The sequence below is a fragment of the Sciurus carolinensis genome, chromosome 8 (genome assembly GCF_902686445.1).
Source record: "Sciurus carolinensis chromosome 8, mSciCar1.2, whole genome shotgun sequence".
Classification (NCBI taxonomy): Eukaryota; Metazoa; Chordata; class Mammalia; order Rodentia; family Sciuridae; genus Sciurus; species Sciurus carolinensis.
This window is the reverse complement of record NC_062220.1, coordinates 142,240,977-142,262,733: the sequence shown is the minus strand read 5'-3', so window position 1 is coordinate 142,262,733 and position 21,757 is coordinate 142,240,977. Positions and strand designations below refer to the sequence as shown.

Genomic DNA, 21,757 nt, shown 5'->3' with positions numbered 1-21,757 from the left:
TGCCAGTCACGGAGCAGGCTGCCCCTCGCAGGAGCCACCATTAGCTCGTTCCCGACAGACCCCCCCGGCCACTGCTCTTCCCTGATTAGATCTCTGAGTACGTGTCCCAGGGCAGGGCCAGGAAAGTCGCACAGTAGCCCAGGAGATGCCAGAGCAGCAGGTGGTAGACCTTCAGGACCCAGCTGTAAGCTGGAGGTCGCAGGCACACAGGGTGGGGCCTTCCTACCACGTGTGGTGCCCACCAGAGACTCTGGGAGCCCTGTTGTGGCACAGGAGAGCTGTCAGGCCACCGCTGACCTCTGAGGATGGCGTCAGAGTGGAGAGTCAGGGCCCTGCCTGGGCACAGAGCTGCCCACGACCCAGCCCTGGAGCCACCTTGGGGCCACGGCTTGTCCCTTCCCTCACGTACCTCCTTCTCAGTCTGTTGTTAATTGCTCTATTTTCTAGTTGCCAGGGACCCTCCTGTGCCTGATTTAGAAAGTGACTGTTACCCTGGGTGCACCCAGGTGGGACCAAGTGGAGTCTGGGTTGGACCCACAGAGTCACAGATGCAGGTGTCCCCTGGAGGCCTTGGAAAGCATGTCCTAAAGACAAGGTGACCACTGCATCCCATGGACAAGTAAAAGGAAAGGCAGGGACAGAGGACCGAGAGGGAGGCGCTGTGACCTAGGTCACAGGGACCTAGGTGCCACGCCACGCTCTTCTTGAAGATGAATTTGGGCAGAGGCACAATCACTAAAAACAGAAACGGGGATTCTTTTCTAAAATATACATTGACCCCGAGTCTGAATTCCACCAGACATTCAACGAAGGAACCAGTCAGACCCGGGGTGCACGCCTCCACTGCCAGCTACTCCGGGACGAGGCAGGAGGTCCTGAGCTCAGGCCAGCCTGGGTGACACAGGGCGCCTCACTTCAAAGAGGAGGGCAGGGTGGCGAAGACACGGAGGGCTCATCCCAACTCTGCAGACCTGCGGATGGAGACTCAGTACTGCCAGGAAAGAGCTGCTGCCGCAGGAGGCCCTCCCGCTCACCTCCTGCCCGAGAACGCTGCGATGCGTCCTTGCTGAGCACCCGCTCAGCCACCCTGCGCTCTCTGAGGCATCGAGAACAGGGATTCCACTTTACATTTATCACGGACTAACTCAGTCACAGCAATGGCGGGAGGGACGGCGGCAGAGCCATCGGGAGAAGGCGAGGGGAGGGGCTGGGGTGAGACCCGCAGATCCCGCGTGTGCCAGTAACACAGACTCACGAGTCCCACCAGTGTTGGGATTCATGGTTATGATGCACCAAAAATTAAACAAAAACCATAAGGAGGGGGGGATCCAAGATGGCGGACTAGAGGGAGGCTGCATTCCTTGTTGCTCCGTAACTCCGGTTTCAAGCAGAGGATATCTGTTTCTTGGTATGGCAGTTTTTGCTGCTTATCAATCCCCTGCTGTTTACCCCATTTGTCTGTGTGATCACCTGCAGTCTGCCAGCATATCGACGCGTTTTTTGAATGCAGATTGCTCACTCTCAGGTGCCTATCATCCGCCATTTGCCTGCCTCTGGCTGGTCCATCGCCTGCCTTACTCCTATCCATCACCCAACGCATGAGGTTCACCTCCTGATCGTCCGACAACAGCCAGCAAACTGATCGCCAACCGCCAGTGGAACACCAGCCGCCTGCTGTTGCCTGGAAGTTCACTGTGACAGTACCTGCAGGTTTGATTACACGTGGCTGCCGCCATTTTGAGACAACAGCCAGGACCTATAGGATCCCTGGCCGGACTGACTGAGCCCTGTCTCCAGGATCCCTCAGCCCGACCAATCACTCCCTGCCTCTGGGGCCCTCACATTGACTGATTGCTCCCTGCCGCCAGGACCCCCAGACCAACTGACTGCGCCCTATCACCGGGACCCCAGACCGACTGATTGCACCCAGCCTCCAGGAACCCACAACCACACCAAACACACCCGACCTCCAGGACCTCCTGCTGACCACGGCCACACCCTGAGCTGCAGTTCCCCATTTGCCAACAGGTTTCGAAGCCAGAGCGGCCATCTTGGATAATCCTGGAAGCCGTAGCTCCGATCTTTAGGTGGGAAAATCCCATCCTGAGATGCCTGCTGGAGGCTTGAAGTTCATTGTCAGGTACCTCTCATGCATCAGGCTACTGAACACTGGGAGGTTTCATTACTGTGTGACTGTTATACTGTAGATTTTCTTTTTTCTCCTTATTGAAAAAATTTAAGTTTTTATTTCTTTACTTTTCTTGCTCTCTTTTCCTTTAGTTTACCTGTTCCCTCAGAGTCTCTTTCTCCCTTTTTTGCATGCTAACATCCAATTTCTTTTGATTACACTCTCACACTTTCTATTATCTAGAACTTCTGTATATTCTTTTCTTATCCCATTAACAGCCACATTCTACATCCTCTGCATCCTCTTTGTCCTCCATTTGAAACTGCAAATCTTATTGCAAATTTGTTTGTTTTACTGAAGATAATATTTGAACTCATTCTGTTTATTATGACAATTTTGTTATTGTCCTCATTGGTCTAGGATTGCATTGTGTCTGAATTGGGCACTGCTAATATTGATCTCCCCTTAAAGAAAGGGTTTTGGAAACCTATAGGACCACTATAAGCCTATAGGGGGAAATCTGCAATATCCCAGATCTGCACTGCTAGAGGGGAAGATACATGAACAACATGAAAAAACAAGGGAAGAAAATGACCCAAACAAATCTAGATTCTATATTAATAGAATCCAATGACAGTATGTTAGAAGAAATGTCAGAAAAGGACTTCAGATTATACATGATTAAGATGATTCGAGAAGCAAAGGATGAGATAAGAGAGCAAATGTAGGCAATGAATGATAATACCAATTAGCTGAAAGAGCAAGTTCAGGAAGCACAAGATCATTTCAACAAAGAGATAGAGATTCTCAAAAAAAAAAAAAGAAAAAACCAAACGGAAATCCTTGAAATGAAAGAAACAATAAACCAAATAAAAAAACTCTGGAAAGCATCACCAAAAGACGAGACCACTTGGAAGACAGAACCTCAGATAATGAAGACAAAATATTTAATCTTGAAAATAAAGTTGCCCAAACAGAGAAGATGGTAAGAAATCATGAACAGAATCTCCAAGAACTATGGGACATCATGAAAAGACCAAATTTAAGAATTATTGGGATTGAGGAAGGCACATAGATACAAACCAAAGGAATGAACAACCTATTCAATGAAATAATATCAGAAAATTTCCCAAGCCTGAAGAATGAAATGGAAAATCAAATACAAGAGGCTCACAGAACACCAAATGCACAAAATCACAACAGATCCACACCAAGGCACATTATAATGAAAATGCCTAACATTCAAAATAAAGATAGGATTTTGAAGGCCATGAGAGAAAAGCATCAGATTACATATAGGGGGAGACCAATACGGATAGCAGCCGACTTCTCAACCTAGACTCTAAAAGTTAGAAGGGCCTGGACCAACATATTTCAAGCTCTGAAAGAACATGGTTGCCAACCAAGAATCCTATACCCAGCAAAACTAACCTTCAGATTTGAAGATGAAATAAAATCCTTCCATGATAAACAAAAGAATTTACAAATAGAAAGCCTGTACTACAGATGTTCTCAACAAAATATTCTATGAGGAGGAAATGAAAAACAACAATGAAGGTCAGCAAAGGGAGGAACTACCTTAGAGAAAAACCACTCAAAGGAGAAACCAAGCCAACTTAAAAACCAAAAATAAGCCAAATGACTGGGAATACAAATCATATCTCAATAATAACCCTGAATGTCAATGGTCTAAATTCATCAATCAAAAGACATAGCTGGCAGAATGGATTAAAAAGAAAGACCCAACAATATGCTGCCTGCAAGAGACTCATCTCATAGAAAAAGACATCCACAGACTAAAGGTGAAAGGATGGGAAAAAACCTACCACGCACATGGACTCAGTAAAAAAACAGGGGTTTCCATCCTTACATCGGATAAAGTGGACTTCAAGCCAAAGTTAGTCAGAAGGGATAAAGAAGGATATTTCATACTGCTTAAGGGAACCATAAATCAGGAAAACATAACGATAGTAAATATTTATGCCCCAAACAATGGTGCATCCCTGTACATCAAACAAATCCTTCTCAATTTCAGGAATCATATAGACCACAACACAATAATTCTGGGTGACTTTAATGTACTGCTGTCACCTCTAGATAGATCTTCCAAACAAAAACCAACCAAAGAAACCATAGAACTCAATAACACAATCAATAACCTAGACTTAATAGACATATATAGAATATTCCATTCATCAACGAGCAGATTCACTTTCTTCTCAGCAGCACATGGAACCTTCTCGAAAAAAGACCATAAGTTATGCCACAAAGCAGCCCTTAGGAAATGCAAAAAAATAGAGATACTGCCTATGTTCTATCAGATCATAATGGACTGAGAATAGAAATCAATGACAAAATAAGAAACAGAAATTACTCCAACACCTGGAGACTAAATAATATGCTATTGAATGAAACATGGATAACAGAAAACATCAGGGAGGAGATAAAAAAATTCTTAGAGGTAAATGAGAACGACGATATAACATATCAAAATCTCTGGGATACTATGAAAGCGGTACTAAGAGGAAAATTCATTGCATGGAGCACATTCCAGAAAAGAATGAAAAGTCAACAACTAAATGACCTAACATTAAAGCTCAAAGCCCTAGAAAAAGAAGAACAGAATAATAGTAGTAATAAAAGTAGTAGAAGACAGGAAATAATTAAAATCAGAGCTGAAATCTATGAAATTGAAACAAAAGGAACTATTCAAAAAATTGACAAAACAAAAAGTTGGTTCTTTGAGAAAGTAAACAAAATAGACAAACCCTTAGCCACACTAACAAAGAGAAGGAGAGAGAAGACTCAAAAAATTACTAAAATTCGTGATGAAAAAGGAAATATCACAACAGACACCACTGAGATACAGAACATAATGAGAAGCTATTTTTAAAATCTGTATTCCAACAAAATAGAAACTACCAAAGACATTGACAAATTTCTAGAGACATATGCTCCTCCCAAACTGAACCAGGAGGACATACACAATTTAAACATATCAATATCAAGCAATGAAATAGAAGAAGCCATTAAAAATCTACCACCCAAGAAAAGCCCAGGACCAGACAGATTCTCAGCCGAGTTCTACAAGATCTTCAAAGAAGAACTCATTCCAATACTTCTCAAGTATTCCAGGAAACAGAAAAGGAGGGAACCCTACCAAACTCATTCTATGAAGCTAATATCACCCTCATACCCAAACCAGGCAAAGACACATCAAGGAATGAAAATTTTAGACCAATATCCTTGATGAATATAGATGCAAAGATCCTTAACAAAATATTGGCAAACCGTATCCAAAAACGTATTAAGAAAATTGTGCACCACAATCAAGTGGGGTTCATCCCTGGAATGCAAGGATGGTTTAACATCCGTAAATCAATAAACGTAATCTATCATGTCAATAGACTTAAGGATAAGAATCATGGTTATTTCAATTGATGCAGAAAAAGCGTTCGACAAAATACAACACCCCTTCATGCTCAAAACACTAGAAAAAATAGGGATAGTGGGAACATACCTGAACACTGTAAAGGCTATTTATGCTAAGCCCATGGCCACCATCATTCTTAATGGAGAAAAACTGAAAGCATTCCCTTTAAAAACGGGAATAAGACAGGGATGTCCTCTTTCACCACTTCTATTCAACATTGTTCTCGAAACTCTAGCCAGAGCAATTAGGCAGGCCAAAGAAATTAAAAGGATACGAATAGGAAAAGAGGAACTTAAGCTGTCACTATTTGCAGATGACATGATTCTATATTTAGAGGATCCAAAAACTTCTTCCAGAAAACTTCTAGACCTCATCAATGAATTCAGCAAAATAGCAGGCTATAAAATCAACATGCATAAATCTAAAGCATTTTTATATGCAAGTGACGAAACAGCTGAAAGGGAAATGAGGAAAACAACTCCACTTGCAATAGCCTCAAAAAAAAATAAAATACTTGGGAATCAATCTAGCCAAAGAGGTAAAATGCAGAAGACCTGTTTGGGTAACCCTAATATGGCGGCTGGTGTTGAGCTAAGAGGTGGCGCATAATTAATGTTAACACGGCGTGATCTACTTTTGCCTGATTAGTTAATGTCTCCTTTGTGCTAGTGGTCAACAGATATTCCTCATTCTTTCTTGATTGGTACCGAGGGGAGTGCCTCAATTGTGCTAATCCTAAGCTGATTGGCTGCCTTAGGTATATAAGACACACCTATAGGAAGGATAACCAGATAATTAGATAAGCAGCTAGTAGAGGGGATAACTGGATAAGCAGCTAGCAGAGAGGATAAGCAAGGGTTAAGCAGCACCTCTGAATGATGGTAGGACGCAGGTTGCAGATTGCAGAACGGAGAAGTAAAGCCACACCTCTAGATAGCAGAGTGAAGGACGCAGGATGCAGGATGCACCTTTAAGAAGAAGCAGCAGAACTAAGAAGATATAGATCTCTGAAAGTGTAGTTTCTCTCTTAAGCAAAGTCTCTCTTTCTTTCTTTATGCAAAGCCTCTCTCTCTCTCTCTCTCTCTCTCTCTCTCTTTCTCCTCTTAAAGCAAGTAAGCCTCATTTCCTCTCTTCCTCTATAAACAAGCAAACAAGCAAGAAAGCAGCCCACTAAAGAGAAAGATAGTAGAAGTAGCTCAGTTTCCAGTTCACCTCCGATAAATATCCGCGCAATTGTTGCTGCAGGCGGTAACAAATTGCCGCGGGCAGCGACATAAAAGATCTCTACAATGAAAACTACAAAACATTGAAGAAAGAAGTTGAGAAAGACCTTAGAAGATGGAAAGATCTCCCATGTCCTTGGATAGGCAGAATTAATATTGTCAAAATGGCCATACTACCAAAAGTACTATACAGATTCAATGCAATTCCAATTAAAATCCCAATGATGTACCTTACAGAAATAGAGCAAGCAATCATGAAATTCACCTGGAAGAATAAGAAACCCAGAATAGCTAAAGCAATCCTTAGCAGGAAGAATGAAACAGGGGGTATCGCAATACCAGAACTTCAACTCTACTACAAAGCAATAGTAACAAAAACGGCATGGTATTGGCACCAAAATAGACAGGTATTTCAATGGTACAGAATAGAGGACATGGACACAAACCCAAATAAATACAATTTTCTCATACTAGACAAAGGGGCCAAAAATATGCAATGGAGAAAAGACAGCCTGTTCAACAAATGGTGCTGGGAGAATTGGAAATCCATATGCAACAAAATGAAACTAAACCCCTAGCTCTCACCCTGCACAAAAATCAACTTATAATGGATCAAGGATCTTGAAATCAGATCAGAGACCCTGCATCTTATAGAAGAAAAAGTAGGTACAAATCTTCAACTTGTTGGCTTAGGATCAGACTTCCTTAACAGGACTCCAATAGCACAAGAAATAAAAGCAAGAATCAACAACTGGGATAGATTCAAACTAAATAGCTTTCTCTCAGCAAAGGAAACTATCAGCAATGCGAAGAGAGAGCATACAGAGTGGGAGAAAATCTTTGCCACTCATACTTCAGATAGAGCACTAATTTCCAGAATATATAAAGAACTCAAAAAACTGAACACCAGGAATACAAATAACCCAATCAACAAATGGGTTAAGGATATGAACAGACGCTTCACAGAAGAAGATCTACAAGCAATCAACAAACATATGAAAAGATGTTCACCATCTTTAGTAATAAGAGAAATGCAAATCAAAACTACACTAAGATTCCATCTCACCCCAATTAGAATGGCGATTATCAAGAATACAAGCAACAATAGGTGTTAGAGAGGATGTGGGGGAAAAGGTACACTCATACATTGCTGGTGGGGATGCAAATTAGTACAGCCACTCTGGAAAGCAGTGTGGAGATTCCTTAGAAAACTTGGAATGGACCACCATTTGACCCAGCTATCCCACTCCTCGGCCTATACCCAAAGGACTTAAAATCAGCATACTACAGAGATAAGCCACATCAATGTTCATAGCTGCTCAATTCACAATAGCCAGACTGTGGAACCAACCTAGATGTCCTTCAATTGATGAATGGATAAAGAAACTGTGGTATATATATACAATGGAATATTACTCAGCCATAAAGAATGATAAAATTATGGCATTTGCAGGCAAATGGATGAAATTGGAGAATATCATGCTAAGTGAGATAAGCCAATCTCAAAAATCCAAATGACGAATGATCTTGCTGATAAGCGGATGATGACACATAATGGGGGATGGGAGGGGGGCAAGAATGGAGGAAGGAGGGACTGTATAGAGGGAAAAGAGGGGTGGGAGGGGTGAGGGGGAAGGAAAAAATAACAGAATGAATCAAACGTTATTACCCTATGTGAATGTATGATTATGCAAATGGTATGCTGTTACTCCATGTACAAACAGAAACAACATGTATCCCATTTGTTTACAATAAAAAAAAAAAAAAAAAAAAAACCTAAGGAGCGTCTCAGGACCTGCCCCGGCCCAGAGGGACATAAGACGTGACCTCATGCCACAGAGTGGCCGCAACAGGATGCCTTCAAGGAAAACCAACAGTAATGAATCCCCATCTTTAGTGCCAAATAGAAACCACTGCGTCAGCCAGCAGCATGAGACGAACCCAGGTGGTCTGTGTCATGGTGCAAGTGAGGCACAGGGGGCACTGGGGGCTCAGGCAGCACCAAGGAGACCACCACAGACAGCAGCCAGACCTCACCGAGGGAGCCAGATACAGTGCAGCCCACCGCGGCGTCCCGAGGAGGAGCGGAGCCTCAGACGGCCTTTGAAATGACCTAGTGACGCGTGTTTGAGAAGGGGACATTCTGGCACAAAGTGGCACAGAGGCTGAAAACAGGGTGGGCGGAAAGAGATCAAATGCAAATTAGCAGGAGTGGGGGAGCAACAGAGACAGACGCACCCTCCACCTCCACTCGCGCCCACCTCCCAGGGCCACACTTGGTGCAGCTCAGACACCCAGGCCTCCGCGGGCCACCCTGGGTACTAGGGTTGTGAAGGACAGCGTGAGATGCTGCCATGGAGGTGCCCGGGTACGGGACCGAGCATGGGTCAGCCTGAGGCCCCCTTCACCTCTGCTCCACCCGTGCATGCCTGGGCCATGAAGGAAGAGGCAGACCGGGGGCCTGGGGGATAAGGGGACAGGAGGAGGGAGCACAGCCGCAGGGCCGGAGGGGAGCCCTGGCCCAACCCCTGGTCCACCAGGCCACTTCCTCCAGCCTTGCAGGTGACAGTAGACAGCGGCAGTGCCAAGGGACTGGCCTGGATCTCCAGGTCAGAACAGAACCAGACCCAGATGAGGTCCAGCTGACCTGGCGTGCTGGGGGTGAGGGTGCCACTCGCCCCTCATACCACCAGGTGGTCCTTGGCACTCCCACCCGAGCCCACTGCACACCAGCCCGAGGAGAAGATGACCCAGGCAGACTCGGCCCTGAGTGAGAAAGCACCTCTGGTAAAGGGGAGCCCCCTACGCATTCGGAATCACCACCCGGAAACCACCAACCTCTGCCGTGATCAGAGGCATGCCCACCAGGGACCTCTCACACAGGACAGGGGTCACAGAAGTACTGGTGATGCTCTTTGCTGACAAAATCTTTGAGAAAAGGGTCTCCTCGACTGAGAATGACTCCCGGGGCCCGTCGGCAAACTTCAAGACTCACAGAACGATTTACTCTTTCTGATGCAAGAACTCACTTTTTATATTTTGACCTGGAAAAGAATTGATATGCAAAAAAAATAAAAATAAAAAAAGGTATAAGAAGAAACGTCACAAGCACAAAGACATTGAAAACAGCAATGTCTATCCATCCATCACCCGTCCACTATCGTAGACGGCATGAAGCGTACTAAGGTGCATGTGTGACATATAAATATGCATCATAACGATACTTATACAAGCATCTTGCACTCATGCTCCAAGTGTGTAATGCTGACGCACACTAGGAGCCCAGACGCTACCTGGTGCAAACAGCACCGGGCATTCCACTCGCCCAGGACGAGCCGTGTGGTCAGCTGGAAACGCCATGAGTGCTGGGTCCTAGAGCAGAGCTGGCACGGCGAGCAACACAGGGCAGTGCCACGGCCCCGCAGCACTCTGCCTGCGTGGGCACAGCCCAGTGCCTCCGCCGCCCGCATCCTTCCCACATCCGCTGCTTGGGGGCATCCAGTCCCGGCCCCTGGACTGAGGCTGCGAGAGCCCTGAGCACCTGGAGGCGCTGAATGCGGGTGAGCGAGCCCCAGGCCGGCATCTGGCCCCTGTGCTTCCAGTAGCAGAGACCCCGCTGCCAACAGATCTCCAAGGCCACGCTCCTCTTCAGGACACTACGGTTTTATTGCATGAAAATCACAACACATTTCAGTACTGAGAGGCTGCCATCCTCTTCCCTGGGTTAGAACTGCTTTAAAGACACCATTCTTCCCGATTTCTTGAGTGGACCAAACAGCACAGATGGCAAGGTGGGTGGAGGCCAAGGCGCCCAGCCCATAAGTGAAGGCCAGAAGCTACCTGGAAACAAAGAGTCACAGGCACAGAGCATGGCGGAGAGCTGGGAGCCAAGAAGCAAGGAGCAGGGAGCAAGCACCCTGTGGACGCCACAGCTCCTAGCTCTGAGTGTGCGCTGAGGGACGTGTTCTCACCGTGGGTGCTCATGGCAGGACAGGGTCTAGCCAGGCGTTCACTGGTCTGGTAGCAGAACTCACAAGAGGCCTGAGCAGTGGCCCTACACACAGGGTCTCATGGTGGCTTCAGCCTGTGTGACCTGGGTTCATGCCATGGCACAGCCAGAGGGTGTGGTCACAATGGGCTCAGCTGGCGGGGGCACTGTGGACTGGCCTGGACAGCACAGAGGCCGGCCCTTGACACACCACTCATGCCTGTCAGGGACTGGTGCCCGTCCCCAAGAGCAGGCCACTATGTGTGCAGCTCAGGAGGAGCACTTGCCCAGCATGTGCGAGGCCCCCAGACAGACCCCGGTGCCATGCAAAAAAAGTGATCTGTTGTTAAAGAGAAAAAAGACTCCGGATGGAGACTCCAGATGAAGGTGGAAAAGTCCACAGAAGTACGTCAAGACCAACACTGGGCAGAGTGGGCGTGGGAGAGGCGCTGATGAGGCCTGGGTCACAGTCTAAAGTGGAGAATTCCAGTATCAAAACCAGGTCTGACTCGGCTGGACTTCCCCGCCACGCTCAGGCCCGGGTCACAGTGCGGCCGTTCCCGGCCCGTGTCAGGTGTCCCTGGTGTTCACACCTACGATCCCAGTCCCAGAGCAGCCAGGACCTTGCCCACACGGAGTTGTCACAGTGGCCCCGCTCCCCAGGGCCAAGTCTGAGTCCATCCATTAGTGCTGGGCAGAGGACCGTCAGGTCCGCCGGCCGCCACGGGAGCAGACGGCCCCAGGCAGTGGCTGCTCCTGCAGGGCAGGAGCCAGTGTCTATGCTGCTGGCGCCAGTCTGCTCCTTAGACGCGGAGGAAGAAGCAAGGATCCCTGCCTTGGGATCCACAGGAGACAGTCGGCTCTGTCAGAGCCACGGGCTGGAGAGAAGGCTCCTGCTAGGAAAGCGGCGTTTGAAGGCTGACCTGGGTCCAGAGAGGAAGAACTCACCGGGAGTGGGCTGAGGGGCTCCCTGGGCGATGGCGTCTGACAGCCCAAAGCCCAGGCCTCTGGACTGTGCCTTTTACAAGGGTTAAGAACCAGTGTAGGCACCTGCCAGGGACAGTCAGCGACTCCATTCTCAAGTCCCCACATGAGTGGAGGCCCCAGAACTGGCCACATGGCAGGGGGTGAGGTGGCATAACCCTGAAGGAGGCCATGCACCCTGGCTGGGGCTGGGGCTGGCTCCAAGCAGCTGTGGGTGGAGTCGCCAGACTGGGAACTCCCACCCACTCCCCACACTCCACAGCCACCTCGGCTGACCCTCTGGGGCTGCATGGGGACCTTAACTACCCTGCAGGACAGGGCAGAGGCGACCTCCTCTTGGAGCTACAGCTGTGCCCCACGTGCCATGGCCTGGCTGGGTCTGATGCTCTGCGCACGTGGTGACGGGAGAGGCTCATGCTGGGTGTGGCAGTGGGTCACCATGCCCTGCAGTGTCCTCAGGGGGCAGCCAGTGCTCAGGTGCACCAAGCAGGAGGGCCATGTGGTCTCTGGCCACGCCGCCCAGGGTGTCAGGCTGCAGGAGCTGGCAGGGTGCTCTTCTGCAGAGTCACAGGTGGGGGCTGTGACCCCAGGTCCAGACAGCAGGGGAGGGTCCCACGGTGGGCAAGGTGCTCCTTTTGCTCTGCTCTGGGGAGGCACTCGTCAGCTGCTGCGGCTCACACAGCAGACAGGTCCACGCGGGGGACAGAGTGGCTGCTGTTTTCCCAGGGGCTGAGCTTGGTGGAGCCCGTGCCAGGCCTGGTCCCATTTATCTGCAGACCACAAGCAGTGGCGGAGTGAGGGCTGGGCCCCAGGGGAAATCCAGAGCCCATAGGAACACAGACACCTGGAGGCAGGGAGCTGCGGAGCCCACTTGTCAGGGGCAGAGACACCAAGGAAGTGAACAACAAGAGCACCCAGTCCAGGTGCGTCCGCCCTTCGGCTCCTGTCTCTGTTCACTCTGCTTTCGTTTGCCCTTTCTCCATGGAGCCCCAGGAGCCAGGTCCTGTGGTCAGCTTGGGGTTGGAGTGGCCAACAGGAGCAGCTGGCTCCTTACTCTTATAGGGTCTGCATTCCACGGGGGGCAGACCACAGGCAGAAGGGCCAGCCATCGCGGCAGAGGCAGCGGCATGGCGATGGGGTGGGCAGCCCCCACTCCTGTGCCATCCAGAAGGGAGGCACCTCAGCCAGGATCCCCACAGCAGGTGGGAGGAACCCATCCCAGCACCTGCTCCGGGCAGCCCAGAGCACCTAGAGCAGAGTTGGGAAGACAGGGAGGGAGGGCTCTGGGCTTAGAGGCATCTCTGGGGGGCAGCGTCTGCGTGCCGCTCGGCAAGCTGGCAAGGTAACACCATAAGATCAAGAGCCCAGGTCAGCAAGGGTGACAGGGCCACCATCAGAGCAGGCTCGGTCAGCAGGGAGGGAGGACCCAAGGCAAGGGACCACACGCACTTACGAGGTCTGAGCTGAGGGGCTTTGTGCTGCGGGCGGAGCTGCTGGCAAGGGACCAGACCTTGGTTTTGTGCTTGAAGGCGGCTCTCACCTTGGAGAGAAGAGGGAGAGGCCATTAGGAGCAACTTCAGGGGCTGGAAAAGCAAAGCCAGAGGTGGCTGTCAACAGTGCCCAGACATTTCCCATACACCCAGCTGGGTGGAGGACAGGATGTGGACAGGCAGGCTCAGTTGGTACCAGTGTCAACATCAGTGAGCTGGTCACCAGCTGGCTGGCTCAGGCAGCGTGCCCAGGCTCCAGCCAGCAGGACAAACTGTCCCATTCTCTGGGCTCCTTCGGAAGGAGACCACCGCGTCGTCAGGAGGAAGGGCAGACGTACCTCTGAGTTCAGCAGGCAGTGAAAGAGGAAGATGAAGAGGCCCTGGAAGGAAGCGGGAGGAGCAGGGTCAGCGCTGCCTGTCCCTCACCCACACTCTCCCAGGGTCCTTCCCTCACACAAGCCCCGGAGCGGCACTGCACCTCGCCTGGGGACTTGCGGCCACACTACCCCACCCGGAGCAGGGGCTCCCAGACCCCTCCTGTGACCCAGCCTGGAGCCCAGCAGCTGCTGTAGCAGAATCCAGCGGGGTGTCCTGCTTGGCAAAGGTGCAGAGACAGGTGGATGCCAGGAAGTCTTGACTCGGGGAGGGCGACGATCCTGGACTTAGCCCTGCACCCTGACACCAGACTCCTGTCTCAGCTGAGCCTGGCTGCTCGCCCACAGAGCAGGGAGGATGAAAACAGTGCCCGCAAAGGAGGCCGCCAGGCACCTAGAGACTGCTGGCCCGCACTGCGGAGCTTCCCAGGAGAGGTCCGCTTGGTGCAGAGGCACCTAAGGGGGTCTTGCTGTGGCCCTGCTTCTCGGGAGGAAACTGAGAGGCGGCAGAGGTGAATGAGCCCCAGAGGGCATGCGGGCTGGCGGGGGACCACCTGCCACCCTGCCCTGGAGCCGAGTAGAAAAACTGCTCAGACACTTGCTGCAGGAAGGAGCCCGAAGCCAGCTGCTGCTGCCCAGCAGGGACGGGAGGAGCTGGGCTGTGAGTGGTGAGGGGAACCCGCACCGGCCCTCCTGCAGGCGAGCTTGGGTCTGGGGGCTTAGACTCTGAGCACCCACGTCGTTTTCGAGGAGGGGACCCCTCCCTTCCCTTCCCACAGAGGACATAACACTGTCAGCCTCCCTCCCGGGAGCTGCCCGCAAACTGACCCTCTTCCCTTGCAGGCCAGACATGACTCCACAGATGCTGCAGAGGCACAGGCGCCACCTTGGGTGGGGTCCCAGCCCTGTGGCTCTGTCTTCTCAGAGCCTGGACTCGCCTCTGTCCTCAGGCCTTGGGGACACCCTACACTGTGGGCTCAGGGGTGTGTGGAGGGACTGAGGACCCTGCTCCCCGCACACCAGCTGGTGGCCCAGACGGCCTTTACCTGCAAGGAGTTGAGTATGGCAAACGTGTACTGGAAGACCAGGGCCCGGTCATTGACGGCAAGCACACCAAACACCCACGAGGTCCCCAGGATGGGCAGTAGAACGGCCACGGCCTTCACTGTCAGCCTGGAAGAGAGCCTCGATGGAGCGGGCGTGGGCGGGGACCCTGAGGACAGGCCTCGGGACGTGAGGTGCTGCAGGGGTGGGAGGACCTGGCCGAGCTATGTGTCACCTGCTCAGGAGGAACGTGTCCCTGACTTTGTGCCCCAAGAGCTGGTGGGCAGGCGAGAGCTCTGAGTATCGCCCTTGGTGGCCAGTGGCCCATCCAGGCCTGGCGGACTGACCTCAGGCCATGAGCAAAGGCAGGAGAGAAACTGGGCAGGAGGGAGGGGATTCGGGGACCCAGGCGGCAGGGAGGCCTTCGGCAGGCACGCCCCCCCCGACTTTGGGGGCCTGGAGGTGCGGGCAGGAGCGCGAGGCCCCACCTGCTGACATCCAAGAGCGCGTGGCCGTGAGGAGCAGCTACGGTACTGACGTCTCTCCAGGCTCCTTGGGCCGCGGCCACGGGCACTTCTGTGGCACAGACCTTGTGCTCATGGGGACGGGGCTGCCTGGCCATGCCACGCTTCCCAGATGCGGCTGGAGGAGCCACTAAACTAGAGCTTGCTGAACGGCGCTGCTGGTGGACCGTCCCCTCGCACACAGGGTCCGCCACGCCCATTTCTGTCTCCTTGGCGCCCACAGGCCCCGTGCACAGGTGAGGCAGGGTGTATACTAACCCCAGAGGCCCCACAGCCCTCAGCGATGGCCAAGACGCACAGGTTTTGTCACTGGCAGAACCAGAGGGTGTGTAGACGTCCCCACCCCACCCTTACCCCACCCTGCCCAAGACTTAGGAGTAGCTCCGGGCAGCTTTCTATTCTCGACTCTGCCCTCCCTGAGGGGCAGAGCACCTGATCACCCCTCCTGGCTCAACTCTGCCCTTTCCTCATTGGCTGAAGTCTCACCAAGATAGCCAATCATGTTGTCCCACTGTCCTGTATAGAAAGGAACATTCGACTCAGGCCAGCCAACAAAAGCAAGTCTCTGGGTGAAGGCCACAGGGCTCTTGCACAGGCCAGCATCTGACCCTGTCATGGCTGCTTCCTCTCAGCCCTCTCCACCTGTCCCGTCTGTGGCCTTTCCACAACAGGTCCCACAACCTGTTCTGGGAGCCAGCGGCAATCTCCCAAGACAGGATTTTCTGCTATAGCTAGAGCAGCTCTATAAAGGAGACCCCTCCCCATGAAGTGACGTATGGGGGAGATGGTGGAGGTCAAGGCATGGATCACATGGGCACAGAGGCCCCCAAGGCCAGCTCTGGTCTGGCTCACAGCACTGTGCCACAGGCTGGCTTTGGGTGCACGGAGCCAGGTGCAATCTGGGCATGCTCAGAGTACCACCACCCAGCCTGTGGTGGTACTGGGTGCAAGCACCAGTCCCAGCTGCTGCACAGGCATGCAGAGAAAGGAGCTGAGCAGAGCGGGACACACACTGGGCTCAACACTGGCCTCGCCCGGGTACCGCAGAATGGAAGTCCCAGGAGCCCGGGTCTTAGTCCCCATGGTGTCTCAGAGGCCAGGACAGAGGTGGTGCTGAGTTGGCTTTCAGCACACACCAGGTGGCTGTGTGAGTCAGTGGCCTGTCTGTGTGGCTTGGAGTCACTTCTGACGTGCTATGGGCTCTTGATACACTAACGCTGTCTGTCCTGACCTCCAAGATGGCTGGGCTTTCTCCACAGCGGGACCTTCTGCATTCCAGCATGGAGAAAAACCCAGAGAATAATGGGGAGCAGCTGCCCAGCACAGCAACTGCCACGTGCCTCAGTTTACCCCTCATTCCCAGCACAGGGACAGTACTGGTCTCCCTGTCCACACTGCAAGCTCCCTCGAGGCCAACTCTGCCCTTTCAACTCCGTGGCCCAAATGTGCAGCGCTGCAGCAGGACTCAGGGCTCTCAGGAAGTGACCAGTAGGCCATGAGGGAAGGACAGACAGCCCAGCAGGCAGAAGGGCCGCAGGGTGCAGCAGCCCACGAGGAGGGGACTCGCCTGACGAGCACCTGTCATCCACCCAGGACCCCCGCACCGACAGCTCCTGCAGAGGATCCCCGCCTTCCAAGGACTGCGCCCACACGTCCCATCCCAGGGAAGCCACAGCCCTGTTCTCATGACGTTGGCACAATAAAAGTAAAAGCCCTGTCCCCAAGGACCAAACACCTGGCACTGTCCAGCTGTGTGGCCAGACCCTGGGAAACCGTGCGAGCCAGCAGCCACGAGGAGCAGGCTCAGACGTGCTGCTTCTCCAGGGACAGTCCTTTGCTCCCGAAAGTGGAGCCACCGCAGAAGGACCCTGGGACGGGCACCGACCTGGGGCTCTGTGCGTGGCCAGGCTGCCGGCGCCACCTCGTCAGTAGGCAGGGCAGGGGCTGCTGGCCAGGAGGGGCCGTGGGGGCTGGAGGCAGCGGATTGCTCTCCTCCCCGTGCCACCCCTCACAGCTGGCCCAGGGCAGTGGGCCCGGCATGGGGGCTCAGGCCCTGGCGAGTGTCCACTCCCACGCCGCCTGCCACAGTGCGCCCACGGGCTCGGCCCTCGCCCCACCCCAGGGTCCTGGGTCTCACTTGTAAAGCAACGCGCTCTGCTCCTTTCCCAAGTTTGGAATTGCAATCTGTCTACGCAGATCTGTGAAAAGCGGAAGCCAGCACCGTGAAGGGCCCCCAAGGAAGCGTCTCAGAACAGGAGGGAGGATCTTCCCCTGGATTGAACTGCTGCAGCCACTCTGCCACCAGGAGGCCAGAGTCACTCTGGGAGGGACACCAGCAGGAGGAGGAAGGCTGCAGGGGAGGAGCTGGTCTGGAGACCCTGGTGCGGGAGGGCAGCTGGCTCTGCACCTTGCCGCCTCCCAGGTCCACACACCCTGGGCCAGCTGTGCCCTCAGGGATGTGGCCAGAAGGCCAGGTGGCAGCACGTGGTGTGGACAGAGCCTCCCAGGAGCCCGCTCCTTCTCCAGGCGGCCGGCCCGGCACACAGGGGGCTCTGCTGTGGAGGTTCTTCCTCCCCACAGCAGACCATGAGGAGGGTCCTGCTGCCATCCACAGGTCACAGAGGAAAGCCAGGCGCAGAGGCCGAGGGACTTCCTGGTCCAGCAAACAGTGTGGCCACCTGCTCTAGAAGTGCCCTGCCCCTCAGCTGCCTCTCACCCTGGTGGGCAGTCCTGGGGGCATCTACTCCATCCCTCTCTGTTCATGTGGGGGCTGCCAGCCAGGGTTAGGACCCTGCCTTGGGTCCCAGGGACCTGAATGAGGACAGGGGCCAGGACCTGAGGACACTGAGCAAGGTGAGGGCTTGGGTGATGGCTATGGCAGCAGTGTGGCTGTCCCCCTGCAGCCTGTGGGCAGCCCGGTGGGCGGCTTCACAGCACTGTGGACACCACAGTCAACTTACTTGGAGGCACTGGGGTCCCCGTGTATCTTGTAGCTGTCGGCACTGATCTGGGAGATGACCCTGGTCACAGCAACGAGGATGCCAAGGTTGACCTGCGTGGGAGGAGCGCCAGGAGGGACGTGAGCCAGCGCAGCCTGCACGGGGCCTCAGCGTCCAGCCCGCAGCCAGCTCTCCCAGGCACGAAGGCTCTGTCACAGGGACAGGTGCGGCCCAAGCCTCTGGGCGTTCCCCAGCAGACACGTGGACCTGCCCAGCTGAGCTCGGGAGCATCCAAAGAGGGTAGAGCACAGGGTGGACGGGCGAGTGTGGCCTTCGGCATGGACCCAAGCTCCCGCTCACCTCCCACCTGCCCAGACCTGAGGCCCGGCAAGGGACCAAAGTCCTCAGAACCTCACTCCACGTGGTAAGAGAACAACCCGTCTCGATGCCGACTGACCCGCGAGGGTGAGAAGGCCCCGACAAGCCACACGGGGCCCTCGCTTCCTGCCCCTCAGCCTGGGCCTGTGGCTGCGTGGTGCTTGGAAGCCGTGACAGTGGGGGCTCCATCTGCCCGGCACCCTGGACCTGCAGGGAGTCCCTCCTGACCCTGGCAGAGGCTGCAGCACACCTCTCCCCTCACCCAGGCAGCTCTCTGGGGTCCAGAGCAGGAGGGGCCAGGCTGGGACAGCGGGGGGAGGCCCCCAATTTATGTCTGCGCCAGGACGCACAGCTGGGCTGTGGGGCTACCTGTGGCCAGGTCCGCCCCTCAACTTTGAACATTTCCTGAGATCATGGACACAGTGAGGGTCAGCTCCAGGCCAAGTCCTCTGTGGGAGCTCGCTGCTGCCTGCGGCAAGGACACCTGGCAGTGTTCCCCCCGGCCCACGTGGAGGCTGCTGGCCTGTGCCTGCCTCCGTGCATGGCCTCAGCAGCAGTCCCTGGGGGCTGTGGTCGGGTCATCCCTGACCTAGCCGTAAGGTACCGCGCATCTCCAGCCCAGGTGGCCACATTCCAGGCCTTTCTAAGCTCCTCTACTGAGCGCATCTGGGGCCTTGGGGACGCTTTCCCTCTAACTTGGCGCACAGTACTTCTGCGTTCCCAGTCCCTACCACCTCCTCGGGGCTCCAGCGAATCGGCAGGAGCCTCGGCTGAGCGCTCTCTTCACAGCAAGAGACAATTCCCAGTATGTGCAGGGTCCCCAGGGAAAACAGGACCCTGTCCCTGTCCCAGTCCCATAGAGCAACGCTTGCTTATCCCAGGGCAGGAAGTGGACAAAGCTCAACAGTGTCTTTCTGCCAGGCACCTTGTCTTCCTGGGCCTCCTCAGCGTGGGCGGCTCAGCTCTCCCCAGCTCAGCCCCCACAGTCGCTCCCCTATTCCCTGATCTCATCTGCAGAATGAGCACAGAAGTCTGCCACGGTCGGAGAGATGGAGGGAACCAACACGTAACCACCCAGCCCAGAGTGGCACAAAGAGCGTTCCGGCAACACGGCTGCCCAGCCGCCTCCCCACTGGCTGCCTCTTACGATGACAAGAAAGCCACCTACAGCTGGTCATGGAGGGGTGGCATGGGGCACAGGTTGCTCTCAGGGCAGTTTCAGCCCATTCAACTGGGACATAGCCAAGTGAGGGCAGCAGGGTTCCAGCTCCAGACAGCCCAGTCTTCTGCAGGTGGCTGGGTCCATGTCCACACCCGGGAAGCCCACAGTGCCTCCAGACTGGACACCATGTGATGGAGGGAGGAGGGACAGGGAGCGGCCCCCATCAGAATACCTCAGCCTGCTGTCCTGAGATTCAGTTTTTCTTGAAGGAAAAATGCTTTTCAGTTCGTAAGGCTTTGGTTCATTTCTAGAATTTTTTTTTTTTTCCCCAAATAACTCTTCCAGCAGTTTCCTCATGTGGGGGGATTTTGCAGAGTCCTCACTGCCATCCTGGAAGCCTGCCCGGTCCACTTCAGGCATTCATTCCCTGACATCACACTCACCGGCAAAGGCTGGGGCCTTATTTGTTTTCACAAAGATTGGAACAACCTGAATACACCAAGCAGGTTTGGGCTCCTATGCACGTCCACACTGTGGACTTGGTGTGACTCCGTGAGCCCGCAGCCAGAGGCTGTCCACTCCCTGTGAATAACAGGCATGTCAGTCCTCACCTACAGAGACCCCTGGGGTACGCCAGAGAAGGGGCTCAGGGTCTCACTCCTAAACACGGCTCTGCCGCAGCTCTCTCAGGTTGAAGCTGAGGATGTGCACACGGCCATTCCCGGTGTTCTGAGATAGGGCCACCAAAGATGAGGAACTTGTGGCCTGGTATGTGGCTAACATGAAGACACCGCAGGCCCAAGCCCTGGGCCTCATGCTTTTCATGGGCTGCACAAGACCGAGCCTCACACCCCACGCGAAGAGGCTGCAGCCATCAGCTGCTCGGCCAGCTTCCCACTTCTGCAAAGGCTGGGTCAGATCTGATTTCTGCTCCTCTCTCTGACAGCCTGTCAGGCTTCATCAGCAGGTACAGGTCCCCCTCACTGTATCATGACAGCCCCACCGCAGGGCTTCCCCGGGGCCTCCGATTCTGCCACCATACAGTCAAGGGGAGCAGCGGCTGCAGGGACACGAGTCTGGTGTCTCCCGGGAACCTGGACCACAGCAGGCCTGGCCCTTCACTCCAGCTGCTCACTGCAGCCCGTGCCTGGCCTGCAGTTGACATGCCCTGCTGGAAACTAGAAGGCCTGCGAGCGAGGACATGCAGCGTGGTCACCAGCAGCACTTCTCAGCTGGAACACTTCAGAGCCTGACGCGCTGCTAATGCAGACATCAAGACAATTCACAGCCACCTTCCAGAGGAACAAAAGGAGATGCGCCCTTGGGCACACCAGAGCAGGGCAGGCGGAGACCACCAGGGATGGTCAGCAGCAGGGCCTCCAGAGGGGATCTGGCTGTTTCTCTGCCGGGCTGGGGTCACCCAGGAGCTTGGGCTTGTGAAAAACCACTGGGATGTGCACCAACATTTCACCAGGAATAGGTCACACATGCATGCATGCAAGCACACACACAGACACATGCACACACATACACATGCACACGTGCACACACGTGCATACACATGCACACATCTCACCAGGAATAGGTCACACATGCATGCAAGCACACACACACACACACACACGCACACGTACACACGCACACGTGACACACATGCACACATACACACTCAATGTCCACAATAGTAAGCTCCTGTGTTTGTAGCTGTATCCGTGTTCCCGCTCGCGTCTGTGCATCTGCAACTGTAACCCTGCCTGTCTCCGTGTGTCTCTGCTATCTATATCTGTGTCTGCATCTGTAGCTGTCTCTACGTATCTCCATCTATAGCCACCATCTTGATCTGTACCTACATCAGTAACGGTGTCTACACCCACATATCTACATTAGTGTGTATGTGTGCCTGTATATTCCTGCATCCAACTGTCTGTCTCTGTGCCTGTGTGTCTGAATCTGTATCTATAGCCAACCTGGACTCTCCTCAGGAGAGGAGAGAATTTTGAGTCAAAGAGACTCTTACTGGACACAGGGGTACTCACTCTTTGCTCCTGAGTGCCAGCAGAGCAAGCCACTGTGGGGCACAGCTGAGGTGC

The 21,757-nt window shown here is 53.6% G+C and overlaps 1 protein-coding gene across 2 annotated transcripts in view; it reads right to left on the bottom strand.

The window, feature by feature from the left end:
• Positions 1 to 9,883: 9,883 nt before the first annotated feature.
• The window catches only part of Adgrd1 (adhesion G protein-coupled receptor D1), a 108,917-nt gene continuing 97,043 nt past the window's right edge, over positions 9,884 to 21,757 (bottom strand). For both annotated transcript variants that reach the window (XM_047561577.1, XM_047561578.1), the window contains 5 exons: positions 18,149 to 18,240; positions 14,667 to 14,793; positions 13,585 to 13,626; positions 13,210 to 13,296; positions 9,884 to 12,526 (listed from right to left, as the gene is read on the bottom strand). In XM_047561577.1, the coding sequence (XP_047417533.1) occupies positions 12,431 to 12,526; positions 13,210 to 13,296; positions 13,585 to 13,626; positions 14,667 to 14,793; positions 18,149 to 18,240 (444 nt within the window). In that variant the 3' untranslated portion in view covers positions 9,884 to 12,430. The remainder of the gene's footprint in view (positions 12,527 to 13,209; positions 13,297 to 13,584; positions 13,627 to 14,666; positions 14,794 to 18,148; positions 18,241 to 21,757) is intronic.